Here is a 17,409-nt window from a genome sequence, read left to right as displayed (position 1 = left end):
GATCTCTGAATGCAGAGCCAGGAGTAAACCCTGAACACTGTTAGAATACAAAATATTTTTTCAGTATTTCTGTCTTGTTCAGGCCAAAATAAATAATGGAGTCAGTTTTCTCTGATGTCTCAAGATGCACATAAACCAGTAATTTTTAAATATTATCTTGGGCATAAAGATACTATCATAATTTAAGGAATGTTGCCTTAGTGGCAATAGCAGTAGACTTTCGTCAGAACCTTCTTTCCTTTTTAAATGTTTATTCTTTCATCAGAAGATATTCCTTTGTGTAAGTGCATGAGAGCCCGAGTATACACCTCAGTACTGTGATGCAGAAAACTTTCCTTACCATCTTCTACATCTTCCATTAAACAGATTACCATTCATCTCTCAGTTTCTGTTGCCTTGGGACATTTGTTATTTCCGTACTGTTTCTTTATACCCCACATATGAGATTATTCTGTATTTGTTCCTTTCCTTTTAATTGACTTTATTCAAAATAAAATCCTCCAGATCCATCGATATTTCAGTAAATTGCATGATTTCTTTTCTTATAACCTAGTAGAATTCAATTGTACATATATCCCATAGCTTCTTTATCCAATAATATGTTTTTAGACAATTTGGGTTGTCTCCAATTTTTACTATTATGAAGAATGCTGCAATGAAAATAGGCATGCAAATATATCTTATGAATAGAATACCGGGGTCGTTGGGGCCAACAAGAGGAATTGCTGGCTCATATGGAAGCTCAGTTCTTAATTTTTTGAGACTTGTCCTTTATGCTTTTCCAATAAAGTTTGTAGCAGTCAACATTCCCACCAGCAGAAGAGGGTTCCTATTTCTCCACTTCTATGAACTGGTTGTTTATGCTCATTGTGATATGTCCCAGTCTCACTTGTATGAGATATTTTATTGTTATATCTTATGAATAGAATACCGGGGTCGTTGGGGTCAACAAGAGGAATTGCTGGCTCATATGGAAGCTCAGTTCTTAATTTTTTGAGACTTGTCCTTTATGCTTTTCCAATAAAGTTTGTAGCAGTCAACATTCCCACCAGCAGAAGAGGGTTCCTATTTCTCCACTTCTATAAACTGGTTGTTTATGCTCATTGTGATATGTCCCAGTCTCACTTGTATGAGATATTTTATTGTTCTGATTTGCATTTTGATGGCAAGTAATGCAGAGCATTTTATCATATACGTGTTAGTCATCTTAATGTCTTCTTAGAGGAAGTGTCAGTTCCTCAATTATCCCCCCCCCCAGATATCAGCGATCCTAATTGGCTCCAAAATACTATGGCAAATTTCATATTAAAATAATACAAACATATGGACAATATTGAGAAGAATATTTATTTGTTATTACTGAAAAATACACAAAAGTAAAAGATTGGTTAGCTGCTGATTTTCCATAGTACAGCAAGGTATTGTGATAAAGACTGAAAATATATGTTATATGTGGTGGTATACACTTATAAGGCATTTAGGTTTAAGAGCAATAGGCATGCCTAGCTCCATTTATTTGAGTTTAAATATACAGAGGCACATCATACAGGAAAAGGAGTGAAAACTGTACAGTAAATCTCCTTCATGCAATTTTGTCTTGGGATCTTTTATCTATTCTCTTCATCCCCTAATATTCTTTTTTTTTTCTCACAAGTTTGAAGTTGTTCATAGAACACTGGTAATAATCTACTCTTCAAGAGTTTGTTTATAATGATATCACCAATGATAAACACAAAACAGAACTATTTCATGGACAGGATCTGCAGACATACCAAATTGATGTTCCAAGTTGAAAAACAGCAATTTGCAAAGGCACAGTGGAGACAGGTTTAATGCATTAAATATAATGTGAATCATTCACAATAACAAGTTTAGTGTTTCAGGGAACTTTTGTTAATACAACACAGTTGGTCATACAAAATACAAATGCTTCTGTTGATTTGTCTTGGCAACTCAGATACATCAACAGTGCTAACAGTTTAACAGCTTTGTTCTCATCTGACAGAAAATAATGGCAGTTCTGCAAGGCAAATGTTAAACCTGACCGTATGTATTTATTAATTCCACAGTGTTTTGACAGATTATAGGAGATGGAACTCAGAGGATGCTGACACGCTCACTGAGGGCTTTCATCTCCATTTCTTCAGTCTCAGGACTGTCACTGTGGCTAGCACTTGGATTGATCAGGTGTGTAGGGTACTGCATTCCCTGCTCGCCTGCATACTGCTCCCACCTCAAGTCGTCACTTTCATGGGTGATGTAACGTTCTCCGATCTTGCATTCCAGTTCTCGTAAATCTAACCAGGTCTGATAATCCTAAGTAAGAAATCCCAAAATATCACCATATTTATGTTTATTAAAACATTACAATACTCTTTCATATGTTTTCATGTTATCAATTCCTACAACCAATGAGTTAGCTTTTTTTTATGTTGTGCTGTGCTTTTGCATTTACCCTGAACTGTGTCACTTTCATCCTGATGTGACATCACCAGAACCGAAGCTAGTCACTTTGCAAGCCCTTAACTGCAAATCTATAGAGTTTATACCTTATCATGCACTGAATGATTTAATCAATGCTTAGTAAAGCTGTCAGAAACATTGGTACACCTCTAAAATGTAATACCTAAAAATAATGCTGCAATATTTCAGTGTGCCATTTTCCCAAATTTAAGTGTAATGCAAAAAAAAATTCAGAAAACAAATACATGCATACTTTTTAAACTGTTCACGATTTGGCAATAAATATTAACTTAGAATTTAAAAATGTAGGACTAAAACAAGTACAGTATGTGAGCATATGGGCATTGATTCGGACATTTGTCATGACTGCACATACAGATGCTCTTAATATAGGGCTCCTGTAGTTTATTTTTATAACTTTTATTTCTTTTGGTTTATGGTACTAGATAGAGGTCTAGAAAAAATAAACTGATAATCAATCCCAATGCTGCATACATTTTGGAAATATATTTATCTTAGAACTACTTTTTTAAGAAAAATTATATGCATTATAAAATATGCAGATACTAAGAAGACATTTCATTGATTGAGAAAATATCTAATAAATTTTACCTGTAGCCAAGGATGACTCAAGGTCTTATCCACACTATAGCGCTTTCTCATTTTCACTTGCAGTAAATTATTGATGAGATCAATAGCTAAAACAAAATTAATTATTTGTAAAAATAGATGATACATTTGGAGCATTAGACACTTCAATTCATGTATTTCATATCTTCAAATTTACAGTTAAATGCAACTTAATGATAATAGGCAATAGTACCTGAGGAAAATTCCTCTTGCTATTTCAAAAAAAAAATTGCCCTTTATATTGATGTTAAAAATGAAATTAGAAATAACTGTAGAGGAAGGATGACAACTTTTTGATTACTCAGTGATTTACTCTTGGTTAGTGTTAAATAAAAGTTTTATAAAGTAGAATTATGTTTTGGGGGGGCATTTTCCTTGCATGCAGCCAACCCACATTTGATCCCTAGCATCCCATATAGGCCCCCAAGCCAGCCAAGAGTGATTTTTGAATGCAGAGCCAGAAGTAACCCCTGAGCACCACTGAATGTGGCCTAAAAACCAAAAACAAGGCATTTACCAAATTTTATATAAATTTTAAAATGTATTGGGGCTGGAATGGTGGCACAAACAGTAGGGAGTTTGCCTTACAGCACTAACCTAGGACAGACTGCGATTTGATCCCCTGGCGTTCCATAAGGTCCCCAAGCCAGAAGGGAATTATAGTGACTCCTATCGCTAAGTGTGGCCCAAAAAGCAAAAAAAGTATAATGGGCTCCAAAATCTGACCACCATTTAGAATGAATAAAAAAAAATGAACCATGAATAAAGACTAACCTAGAGACTAAAAATGTATTGCCTAAAAATGTGAAAATACCGTTTCTTCCCATTTGCTTTTACAAGTAAATAATGATGGAGCTTGGAAAGTTTCTAAGTAAAGTTTCTCATGGTGTGACCTTGGTTCAATCCCAACATCACTACAAACAAAACAAAAAGGATGAAAATTAAACCTAAAGTGATTAGTAAAGTAGCAATGGATATTGTTTTTCAAAGGATGAATAGAGTGGACTATATCAGTTCATTATTTTATAGGGGAAATAGAAAAGAAACATCTTATAGTAATAGATTATTAAGAATTTAGTTAATCTAATCTAGGCATTTACCTCTGGTTAGGACTTTCAAGGAAATACAATTTAACAGAAAAAATTATTACTTACTTATCTAGTTTCAAAACATTTTGCTTTCATCTACTATCATGCAATAGAGTCCTCAACTTCAGTCAATATATTTCCAATATATACCATAGTTCTTTTTCTATCAAATGCATTATAATCCACTCATGTTTTAATTATCTTATTTAAACACTGTGGTTACAAGGTTGTTCATAATGCAATTAAAATTTTCACAGTTATATAGTTATTCATGTTGAGTTTCAGTCATATACTATCTAATACACTCCAGCAATGTCCCTCGTTTTCCTTCCTGTCCTTCCCTCTTCCCAGCCTAACTCTGGGGCAGATAATTTTCTTTTTCTCTTTCTCTTTCTTTCTTTATTTTCCTTTTAGCCACTTCAGTTTGAAATTTTGTTACTGAAGAGGTATAATGCATATGACTTTACATCCTTTCATAATGCCATTCTTAATGATAATCTCTAACTCTCAATGTTGTATTGGTCCCTTCTCTGCCTTAACTTCATTTCCTTGCTATTTGTGGAAAGGTTACAATTATTCACTGGCCTCTGGCCCTCATCTTTATTGCCTCTGCATCGTATTACTATACTATTGTTTTTATACCCTAAAATGAAAGTGATTATTCTATGTCTATTCCTCTCCCATTGATCTTACCATAATTCTATCCATATTCATCCAAGTAAAAACAAATTTTATGACTTGATTTTTCCTAACATATGCATACTATTCCATTGTGTAGATGCTTCACATTTTCTTATTCACTCATCTGTCCTTGGACACTGGTTGTTTTCAAATTCTATGTTATTTCAAATTCTAGTTATTATGAATAGTGCTAAAATGAACATAGGAATATACAGGGCTTTTTCTGTATTGTATTGTTGGGCTAGTAGGGTGTACTCCCAGGAGTGGCATTGCTATGTTCTCAGACTGGCTCTCAGGTATATTATGAACTAATCTTTGATAAAGGGGAAAGAAATAAAGTGAATCAAGAAAAGCCTATTCAAGAAGTGGTGCTGGAAAAACTTATCAACTACATAGAAAAAAGTAAACTCAGACATTTCTTTAATGCCATACACAAAAGTCAAATAAAAATGATTAAAGACCTTTATATAAGACCTGAAACCATAAAGTATACAAAGAAAAACATTGGAAAAACACCTAGACATTGAAAAGCAAAAGGAATTTTCAAAAATGAAATACTACTGACTAAGCAAGTGGAAGCAAAGATAAACAAATGGTACTATATTAAAATAAGAAGCTTCTGCACCTCAAAGGAAATGGTGAGTAGGATTCAAAGACTACCCATTGAATGGAGAAACTATTTACCCAATAACCATCTTATAAAGGGTTAATATCTAAGATATACAGGGCAGGTAGAGCTTAGCAAGAAAAAAAATCTAACCCCATCAAAAATGGGGAGAAGAAATGAATATATATTTCCTCAAAGAAGAAATACAAACAACCAAAAGACATAAATAAATGTTCTACATCATTAGTTATCAGGGAGATGCAAGTAAAAACTACAATGAGATGTCATCTCACTCAAAGAATTGGCACAAAGAACAAAGAGCAAGAACAGCCAGTGCTGGTATGGATGCGGGGAGAAAGGGACTCTCATTTACTGCTGGTAGAATGTCCACTAGTTCAGTCTTTTTAGAAAACAATATGGATATTCTACAAAAATTTAGAAATTGAGTTTCCATATGATCTATTCATTCATATTATAACTTCACAAATTTTTCATTTGTTTTTGGTTTTGGTGTCACACCTGGTGGAATAAGTAAATCACTCCTGGATCTGTGTGCAGGGATCACTCATGGTGAGCTAGGAGAACCATATAAAGACTAAATCATGGTCAGCCTTGAGCTATTTCTTCCTAAAAAGGATCTTATTAAATTATTCAAAGTAATGGAAGCAATATAATTTCACCAAGAATCAGTTTTCTTTCTCATCTTATTCTGGCAATTATGTTTCCTAAAAGTTAAATCTTTTTGTGAAATTTCTCAATAACAGATAAAAATATTTAAGTGCATATTACAATTTTCAAAACTGTCAAGCTGATTTTGAACATATAATATGATGCATAAACCCAAAGTTATGGGAATAGAGGCTATATGGAGCAAAGATGCTTTCATTTAATCAATAAGAATCCTATTGATGAGACAAAGAAATTATTTCTACAGTTTTCTCATAATCTAGACTTGTGTATTTCTAATGCTAAGGTCTAAAGTTTTGTCTACACTGAAGGGAAACAGGATTAAACATCTAAAACTTCTTTGAGGTTGAAAAAAGAAAACGCAATAGCACACATTTAAATGCTCTGTGTCTATACTCTTGTCCTTAGTCAAGACTTTAGAAAACACTGTACTTAGTACAATTTCAAATTCCAGGCATGTGTTCTCAGAAAGCTTTTCAAAGTATAGTTCTCTCTGTGAACTGTGTATTGGGTATGTGCTTTAAAACATCCATTCACATGATTTACTCACTGGTGAGTAAAGTGCACCTTCCATTCTAGCTGCTGTGAAGTCACACAGCAAAAATGGAAGTTGAGGGGTGAAGGGAGAGCTTATGTGCTACTGTAAGCATGCCATGGCATTATGCTTCCCTTGTCACTGCAGGAAATAAATACATGCTATTAATTCACTCATTCTGCTTTGAATTCTATAATTAGGAAGGTAGGAATATAGTAACCCAACAATAGGTCTGGTTTGTGCCCAAATGGGCCCCAACAGTGAACCATACTGCCTAATGGGGAGGGAAGTACTGACAGAGGAGAGAAACTACAAGTGTTAGAAGGGAATGGAATAGGTGAAGATGAAAAATGTATTCTGCTGAATGAAGCATACAATCACACATCTGATACAGCCACAGCAGTCAGGTGACCCGAGAAAGCAAAGTAAGGTATTTCCAAAAGAAAACACCAGAGGATGTAAGGAGAGCCTGAGAGGGAATACATGTTGTGCTTGTGTTTATAGTATATTCTCTGACTCTTAATAGCAGAAATGGTTAACTATTTAATATTGGAAATGATAGATACATTTGGGAAATTGATATGTTAAAAATAGGTGAGTCACTAGTATTTAGAGCTCCATCCTAATTATTGTTTATGGAACTCTTCATCAAGTTCCACAGAATCCAATATTAATCACACTATTAAAGGCCTATTGCTAAAGAGTTTTAAGAGAGAATAAAACTATTACAAAGATGTTCTTTACTGACCATGCTCTTTATATGATTATATTAGCCATTTATTTTAGTATGTGCACATGCACACCATACATATTTGTTTCCTTCTATAAAAGGGCTATTTTTCTTAGCTTTCCCCCAATTTCAAATGGGAGCAACTATCTGCTATATATTAAGCACTAGGAACATTATTTTAAGATAATGCTTCTTCGCAGAGCTTGATATCTTTCCTACACCACACCCCTAAATGACATGCCAATCAATTATTCAATGAATAAGGTAGACAGATACACACATACACACATATACACACACATATTTTGGATTTTTGGGCCACACCCAGCGGTGCTCAGCAGTTACTCCTGGTTCTGCACTCAGAAATCACTTCTGATAGGCTCGGGGAACCATATGGGATGCTGGGAATCAAACTCGGGTCCAATCCTGGTCGACTGTGTGCAAGGCAAATACCCTACGGCTATGCTAATGCTCTGGTCAGATACACATTTTTTTTTTGGGGGGGGGGCACACCCGGCGGTGCTCAGGGGTTACTCCTGGCTGTCTGCTCAGAAATAGCTCCTGGCAGGCACGGGGGACCATATGGGACACCCGGGATTCGAACCAACCACCTTAGGTCCTGAATCGGCTGCTTGCAAGGCAAACGCCGCTGTGCTATCTCTCCGGGCCCACACATTTTTTTTACTGCTATGGTTGCTGCTGCTACTGCTACTGCTGCTGCTGCTGCTGCTGCTACTACTACTACTACTACTACTACTACTACTACTACTACTACTACTACTACTACTATTTTCGCCGCTGTGCTATCTCTCCGGGCCCACACTACTACTACTACTACTACTACTACTACTACTTTCTTTTTGGGCCATACCTGGCAAGCATCAAGGCTTACTCCTTGATCTGTGCTCAGACAGTACTTGGGAGACCACAAATGGTGCCAGAGATTGAATTTGAGTTAGCCACATGGCAGGCAACCACCCAAACTCATGTATTATCTCTTCTTTAGAAGTATTTATTAACTAGATAATATATTACCTTTTCTAAAGGCTACCTCTTGTAGTTTTATCTATCCAAAAGTTTTTTATGGTTAAGATAAATCAGTTTTTGATCTTACTAATTTTACCAGTTATTTTTTAAAAAAAATAAGATATATTTATTCTAGGGCAAGAGATTCTATGTAAATAAATACTGGGGAGTTTTGACTTTTAGCAATTTCCTTCTAAAGACCAGGAGGTGTTTTCTAAATATTTTCAAACTATTCAATCGTTTATTCTAGGATTTTGTCCAGGGTAAATATTTGGGCTCTTGTTTATTGATTTCAGAATTTACCCTTTTCCACCTCTAGAAATTAAAAAAAAGTCTGGGTTCTTTTATGTATATTCGTATCTATTTTAGCTCTCATTTATTCATTACAAATTATTTACAGTGGCTCTAAATGTTCAGGTATCAGACATGATGTTCGATTTGTTCTATTTTATAGCTGCCATCAAATGCCCTCTTCTTTTGGGTCCACTTGTCCCAGTAAGTAGAGTGCTATGCATAACAGAGCCAGGGTAAAGGAGTTCAACACAAACTGGCAGAAGTCAGCAGCAGACCAATGAAATGAAGCAGCTACAGTAATGCAACAAAGCAGCCACAGCAATGCAGGAAGGGAGCAAATAAGAAATTTTTTAAATCCGTATGGGGTTTCAACTGCAGTTATCAAACTCAAATCAAGATTTAGAAATCTAATCTAGAGTAAATGTGATAGGGAATGTCTTTGAACTTACAGCAATGCAAGAGAGAGGAAATGACTACAGTAGTATACAACGTCTGGTCATCTTTTGACTTTCTTTCAAAAACAAAGTAGAGATAAAGGGGACATAGTTCATAGTGGGAAACAGGAAAGAATACAGTAAAAGGAGTGTAGAATGGAAAGGTGGCACAGCAGAAGGCAGATGCTGGTGTCCACTGTGGAATGAAAAGAGGTTTGTCTACTACTCCATTTTCCTAAAAACAAGACAAAAAATTGGCATTCATGAAGAAATGGTTATTTAGAAAGATGGAACTGCTTCAGAAGTTCTGGAACTTGTGTTTTGTGCCCCAGCCCCAGAACATACACAAAGCTAAATAGTTGCCTCTTATGAGGTGGGATTGTATTACAACACCATGCAAAACTCTGCTGATTCAGGCAGTATGCAGATGACATTGTATTTACTTGGGCTTCGGGTCATGCCCAGCTCAGACCTAGAGGGCTGCTCCCAGTAGTGCTTGGAGAACTGGCAGAGGCAGTACTGGAATCTGGGCTTCCCCTTGAAAAGCATGTGCCCTACTTAGTTGCACTTTGTCAATGGCTCCAACAGATGCCATCTAATCAGCTGCAGTTGAGTTCGGGCTAAAGTATTGTAAGAAACTAGAATCTTCTGCTCTTTCTTGTCAATACATATTATTCGCACCATGACTCTTAGTTTACTCTTTATTTCAAGATATTTCCCTCACCCCTAAAGAAATCAGGAACAAATTAGTCAGTGGCTATTTGTAGTAAATATGATATCAATAATTTTAGGGTATGATAGGATTATTTTCTGACGATGCCTGCCTATTCAGTCTGATATTTAACCTTTTGAGATTTGTGTTATCATCTTCATCTTTAAATAATGTCTTTGTTTCTTTACTATTATTATAATATATTAATGTCAACCACTTGGAACACCTGAAAATTTTTAAACAATTGCATGGTTAAATATTCTGCTTTGAAGATTTCCTTCCCCTGTGAGCAATCCTATAAATTATGAAAAGAGAACAAAGAAAATGTTTTCTAAGTCAATTAAAATTTTACTTTTTTTTTTTTTGCTATAACAAATACTTGCCTAACACATTTAATTTCTTCTTAGCTTCCTATATCATGAAAGTGAACAGAAAATTTTATAAAATATTCTCTTTTGCCTGAATGGACCTTCTACCAGATGTTACAATAGCAGAAAAAATTCTGTACAGACTGTTTGCCAGGTGCACAAGTAGATTTGAACAAAAATAAAATTAAATGGTATATCCAGGTGTTGAAATGCTTTGTTTTAATATGAAAGGAAACATTACTTCAGAGTGTATGTTGTATAGATTCCATTTTCTCCTAGTATCAAAATACAGAATTATCTTTGAAATTGTAGGAACCATATTGCAGTCATTCTCTGCTTCATAGTGAATACCATGTGAATGGAACAATTGGTTCCCATGTATGCAGGAGGTATATTTGCATCTTTCACTGCTATAGAAAAACTGAACTTTATCCAAATCTTAGAGAAAAAAAATTCAAGAATGAAGTTGGACATAAATGATATTCAATTGTTCTCTAAGATTGTCTTTCCTAGTGCTGAAAATGTCTTATTTTTACTTATCTTATGGTAAACTTGTCCCCTCCCATTCTCCATATCCTTTAACTTCACACAGATGTGTATTTATTTTTGCAGAAAAAATTTATGAATATTTAAAATAAATGGTATCATTTACTGTATTTGAAATATACTTGATTTATAGCATTTGGTAGATTGACTACATTAATGAGAAATTTTAAATGGACATTTTCAAATTTAAGGTTTAAAATCCAGATTTGGTTTATTGCATGTATAATTTTGACCTACATACTTGCCTATATGATACGACTGTGGAATGAGTGACTTCTGAGAAAATAAGAATGATGCTGAGAGTATCTCCAACCAAGATTATGTTTGTTTCAATTTTTATTAGAGAAACATTGCCCATGAACCCCCAGCAGTGATGTTTAATTCTGACAGTATTTCTCATCTTTAATTTATTCCAGGTTATTTTTTCTCCATAGCCACATGATTCATGTATATATTTTCAAGGTGGAAATCAGACCACATCTATCTTCCAGGAAGTGGTTACCTCACAACCTTTGAGCTCCTTGTCATCAAGAAATCATTTTCATTTTTTCCTTTTCTACTCTACCTTATGGCCTGTCACAGTGTACTGCTCAGTTCTCCCTTTGATTTGCTTCATGCTGATGGTAAGTTGTGTATTTATTTAAAAAATCATTTTGCAACCCTTCACATTCCAGCTCTCAACCCAGAAAGCTGTTGCCCAGCAACAATGACTGGGACGCTCCTCTCAGGGGCTGAAGCCAGAGGCTGCCGGCAGCAAACAAAGCTGCTGGATGTCATCATCTCACTAGTTCCTGAGTCAATTACTGCAATCCAATGAAGTGCAAGACCTTTAGAGACTCAAGTTGCTGTCTTTCCTTTTCCAGTGCTCTGTCAAATTTATTCTATCAGCGTTCACTCCCTGGCTTTACTTTCAATTTCATTTCTCTCTGAAGACTAGCTCCTCAACCTTGGAAATAATTGTTTAAACACAAGCCTATAGCAATTCCCAAAATTTTTTTTTTTTTTTTTTTTTTTTTTTTTTTTTTGGTTTTTGGGTCACACCCGGCAGTGCTCAGGGGTTATTCCTGGCTTCACGCTCAGAAATTGCTCCTGGCAGGCACAGGGGACCATATGGGACACCGGGAATTGAACTGATGACCTCCTGCATGAAAGGCAAACGCCTTACCTCCATGCTATCTCTCCGGCCCCGCAATTCCCAAAATTTAATCAGTGATTCACAAATTAAAGCAGATATAAAAATGTTCTGACGTGATTTAGTGTTATTTTCCATTACATAATAACATCTTTTGGAGAGGTTTTCAGTCTTTCAAATGATGATACACAAGCCATAGGCCAAGTGCAAATCTTTGGAAGAGGGGCCTCAGATACTGGAATTTTTATAGGTGCCTAAGTCCTCAGGTATTTCTATTATGTGCAGGAAGAATTGAGAGTAAATGTGTTCCTCAGTGCATTTTTAAATTTTATTTTGCATATATGTAATCTGAAGTGGTAGATATTTGGTAGATATTGAATAGGCCTCCAGTGTCTCTATTTTAATTGCTTCCAATGTCATCTTATAAAATGTTAGTAGCAAAGACTAGAGGTATAACACTGAAAGTAGCTAAATAATAAGTTAATGTTATTTAATGGGCTCCAGAATAGCTAGATATAAATGTGGAGAAACTTTTCTGTTCTCAGTCTAATACTGTTCAGTATCCTCAAATAAAATGGTAAGGTTTAAGTTAGGATCTACTCAAAACAAGCAAAGGAGACAAAAGAACAAGTTGGAATATACAAATGAATTCTAATATAACAGCAGTCTGGAGCTAGTGGCAATTATGATAAGATAAAAATTAATGGAGACAAACTAAACTAAGTTTTCTGTTTAGATCTTACCTCTATACCTTCTCCTCTTCCTCTAAAATGGTATAAGTAGAAAACTGGAATATCTAACTTATTTCACAGTGAACTAAGAAATTTAAGTTACAGTCCCCAAATCACAGTGAACTAAGAGATTTAAGTTACAGTTCCCAAATCAAAAGTCATTTTATACCATGTTAAAATAAATGTTTTTTTTTTTTTCAGAAATAAGGGACAAAACCGTTTTAATTTATTCTTAGACTTAGTGAACACTGAGTCACACTATTTGGGGTTTAAGAAAAACAGAAACAAGGCCAGAGTGGAAGCACAGTGATAGGGCATTTGCCTTACACGCGGCTGACCCAGGACTGACACTGTTTTGATCCCCAGCATCCCATATGGTCCCCAGAGTCAGGAGTGATTTCTGAGTGCAGAGCCAGGAGTAAACCATGAGCACCACCAGGTGTGGCCCAAAACAACAACAAAACAAAACAAAAAACAACACAAAACCATTGGGAAAAAAGAACAGAAACAAAGAGGAGAGTGTTCGGATAAGAGTGAACAGTGATTGAATGAAAGACTGACTTCCCAGGAGAGACGTTGTTTCTGGTGACATGGCTACTTTCAAAGCTCTGAAATACACCTTCACATAGGAAAATGTTGTGTTCTATTTTATGCATGGTATACAAAAAGATAAATATTTTCCCTCTGTGTCAGGGTCAGGTAAAGAAATAGGACTGTTTATACAACAGTTTTATCTGTGGAACAAATTAAGAATATTCTGGGCAACTGTATAAGTAGATTTATATTATAGGTATAGAGTTTACAAAAAGTTTCCATATTCTATATTTTGAAATATTACTCTGTATTTTTATTGTAGAGTAGTCACTTGGGGGTCCCTTGACAATGACTATCAAGAAATCAATAAACTAAGAAATCTAAAAAGTTCTCAAAGTTGGTCTGAGCTGAAGTGCCTAAATTCTGCTCAAAGCCTAAGAATAAGATTACTCAAGAGAACCAGAGACCCATCAAGGGAACCTTCAGCAGTAACAAATGGTCTTATAAGACTGCAGGAAGATCATATGTTCTTCTTCTTCTTTTTTTTTTAATCAAAGCCTTAGTGGTAGGCTCTTATTTGTACAAAATTCCCATACCTGAACACCTTGGGTAAAGTCTTATATACAGCTTTGTGAAAATAGTTCTGGCATGGCTAATATCCCCATTTGGGATTCATAATTTCTTTACTGCTCTTTTGCTTCTCCCTGGTGTAGCCTGTCTTCTCTCTTGTTTCCTTCTATATACATTTTTTGTGTATTTTCTTTTTCTGAAATGCCTTTTCTGCATGAAAAGACAATGACCCTGGAAAACCTGGGTAGAGATCAGGAGAATCCTTTCCATTTCTTGTGATGAGTGTAATCTCACATTACTTCAAGTATCACGATTTCCTCAAGATTTGAGAGGTCTGAATCATTTCCTTGGCTGAGCTGACCACTGGGTTCAGGTATAGCTTGACAATTGCTTCAGTGGGGCTGGGAGTATAGAATGTTCCTAAAGTTCCTGTGTATTTCATTAGGCAAAGAATCAGGACAGTAGAAATTTGTCTCTTTTCTGAATATCTCTTTCTCTGCCATTTTCCACTCATTTCATTAGCAACAAGAGCAAACTTTACCTCAATGCTTCTTATGATATGTAACTATATATATTCAGACATCACAGTTCAATTCAATCTTGCTACACATTCAGATATGAAATTTTCATTGTATAATTAGAATATATCAGGAACATTTCCATTAGGGGCAAGTAAATGGGTCTTTGAATATTTATAATGTCAATATTCTTGTTCAAATTTCTGAACTGTTTCTCTAATCATTTGTAGGAGATAAAACCTAGTTATTATAATTTATTTTATCAAATATTCATTTTAGTAGGCTATTTTTAAGATGTCACATTTGGATATTTTTTACTAGGTTAGTAGACATTTTTTTAAATTATTGGGTATCGGTGATTCATTATTTTACAGTGCTTTATACAAAATCCATGTTTTGTTTTTAGCGAAACACAACTAATTCCAAAATTTTAAGTAGAGATATTTTAAAATGTTAAATACCGAGAAGTTCTGACCCATATAACGCATGTTAGTTAATCATTCATGATTAAATTTCCTGGCACCCAGTCAGGTATTCTTAAGCGTTTGACTGGCTAGTCCGTTTGTAACTCTCCCATGCTGTTATGTCTGACAGTGGTGCTAATATGTTGACAAATCAATCTATTAATTAGTATTCAGCAGGCTTACTGAATCTGCAAGTCTTATACAGTTTAATGATTAAAATGACAATTGTCTTTCTTTTGTTTTACATACCATTGGATTTCTAGGTCTCATCTCTCCAAGATTTATTTTCAATGGAGTTATTTTTTGTTTTGAACAATATGTTGTGAAAAGGGACCTACAGCTGGTTCCTTTTCATGGCAAAGTGCTACTTCCAACTTAAGTGTTTATCGTTCTGGAACACTGTTGGATTCTGAAAACATACCATGTGGTAAATGGTGCTAGGCTTTTATTTAGCTTTGCTTTGTATTTGCGCTGGCTGTTTTTTTTATCTCCAGATTTGGAAGAGCAGGACATACTTGTGACCCATTTATTTTAATTTGCCATACCAAATGGCAAAATTCTGTTTTAAAATAAAATGTAAATGCTTTGATAATTGGTGGTATATTGTTATAATCTTTCAATGCTATAATCTCCTATATAATATTCTACAACATACATAAATGTAAGCAAAGGACTGAGACCAACAATAAGAATAATGGGGAAGGATAAATTAGATTTTACATTGAATAACTAACTATTTAAGCTAAATAAAATTTGTAAATTATTTTAAGTAACAAGTTACAATATCAGAGAACTAGAAATACTATTTTGAGGGTGTCAGAGCACACACATGAAAAAAATTCCAAGGTTACTAGTGCTCCATAATGATTTACTCATTCTAAATAAAAAGAAGACAAGGTACGGTATTAATGCCAGGTCATGTCCTCCCTCTGCCATAAATGGTATAGCAAGGCTTTGTGTTTCCGCTTAATTCTTGATAATACCAACTAATCATGTGACTCTAAAGTTGAGCAGTAACAACACAGCAGGTGACTTGAGAATAGGTGCTTCTTCACATTTTACCTGTGAACACAGCAAATGATCTCTGTCGGCAGGGGTCAGGGACTGGTTGTAAGACAATTTCTGAACTTGCCTCTGTGTTGATTACTGCCTGCTTGCCTCCCTAATGGCATATAAAGGAATATCAAAACTCAGGAAAAAAAAAACCTAGAGTAATCTTTCTAGTGATCTTCAGGGCCTATTACTAACCAGCTTCCAATTTACTTTATCTCTAATTGAGCACATCAATTCAATTCGAAGATGAGAATGTACTACCACTTTAATAAATGCCTTCCTAATGCAGCTTATTTGTTATCTTTTTATTAAGAGAGTTTGCACTGCAGAAAATTGTATCTCACTTTTCCAATTATATACTCCACTTTACTGGCTTACTTGTGTCACTTTTCTTCTTCCTCTGAGAATAAACGTTTTATTTTTCATCTGAATTCTTCTCACTGATTATTTAGCTCTTTGACCAGTTCTCTATGGGGCTTTGCAATGAGTGCATAATTGGAATCACTATGAATTAGAGAAGAGCACTGAGATCTAAGTAAGTAAGTACTTTGGATGAGATCACCAAGGCTTAAATTAGGTTATTACAACATGATTCTATTTCCTTGTATACTTAAACAATATTAAAAATTCTGTTGGTACCTATAAGCTAGTGAAAGCATATTAAAACAGTGTTTAATTTAATTTAGTGTGATTAAATCCATTAGGATATTCAAGAAGCTATACATGTTAGAGTGAAGTAGAGCATCTACTTTGGAGCTAAGCTATCATGATTTGGACTCTTGTTCCAGTCAGAAAAGCCATATTTCTTTGCATGTACTAGCTTATCTTAAAAGCAGAAATATAATTGCTTCGAAGAAAAGGTTAGGGATGATTTAAAAGAGTCACATATATCAAGCATTTAAAGTAATGCTTGGCTATAAATACAACTTTTATATCAGTAGTATCTATTATTCTACTATTACTTTCTATAGCAAAATTTCACCTTTTCTCTCTCCATACAACCTATAACTATTTGCACAGCTTTCTTCAAATGTACTCCCAATTTTCAAATCAAACCTTGGATTTTCAAAAAAGCTCTATTTTAATTCTGGACATCTGTTAATGCTTCTGTATTTGTTTTTAAAACAGAAACTTTTCACGGTAGGAATATTTTCTTCTCAATATGCAGGGAGCTCAACCATCTGTATAGGCTTATCAAGCTCCCAAAGGTTCAAGTATGATTGCTCCCAGGAAATTTGGGATTTACGTTGAGTCGACCAGTGTCCTTTTCAGGACTTCTAATGACTACGAGAAAACAGTTCTTGATTTCTGAGATTATTTTACAAAATCTCAGAATATTGTGTGTGCCTAGAACAACTGAGTGATCCACACCAAGAACTGAACTAAGAAGAAAGCCACTGTAAAGAAGAACTGGGTAGCTATATGGAGAAAAATGATGCATAAAATGCAGGATCCAACTGAGATTTTTCTTTTGGAATTTTCAATTGTGTGGAAGTGTTTGTTTCCCTTAGCTAGCAATAACTTATTTGTATGTAAATTCTGATCAATTAATTCAGTGCATATCTATAATTAAAGAGTGTATCTTCTAAATATCAATGCTCAGATG

The 17,409-nt window shown here is 34.9% G+C and overlaps 1 protein-coding gene across 2 annotated transcripts in view; it reads right to left on the bottom strand.

The window, feature by feature from the left end:
* Positions 1-1,331: 1,331 nt before the first annotated feature.
* Positions 1,332-17,409, bottom strand: part of PRKD1 (protein kinase D1) — a 309,530-nt gene continuing 293,452 nt past the window's right edge. For both annotated transcript variants that reach the window (XM_049766580.1, XM_049766581.1), the window contains 2 exons: positions 3,076-3,161; positions 1,332-2,316 (listed from right to left, as the gene is read on the bottom strand). In XM_049766580.1, coding sequence (XP_049622537.1) covers positions 2,098-2,316; positions 3,076-3,161 — 305 coding nt within the window. In that variant the 3' untranslated portion in view covers positions 1,332-2,097. The remainder of the gene's footprint in view (positions 2,317-3,075; positions 3,162-17,409) is intronic.

This window comes from Suncus etruscus, chromosome 2, assembly GCF_024139225.1.
Source record: "Suncus etruscus isolate mSunEtr1 chromosome 2, mSunEtr1.pri.cur, whole genome shotgun sequence".
NCBI classification, from domain to species: Eukaryota; Metazoa; Chordata; class Mammalia; order Eulipotyphla; family Soricidae; genus Suncus; species Suncus etruscus.
This window is presented reverse-complemented; position numbering and strand designations above follow the sequence as displayed.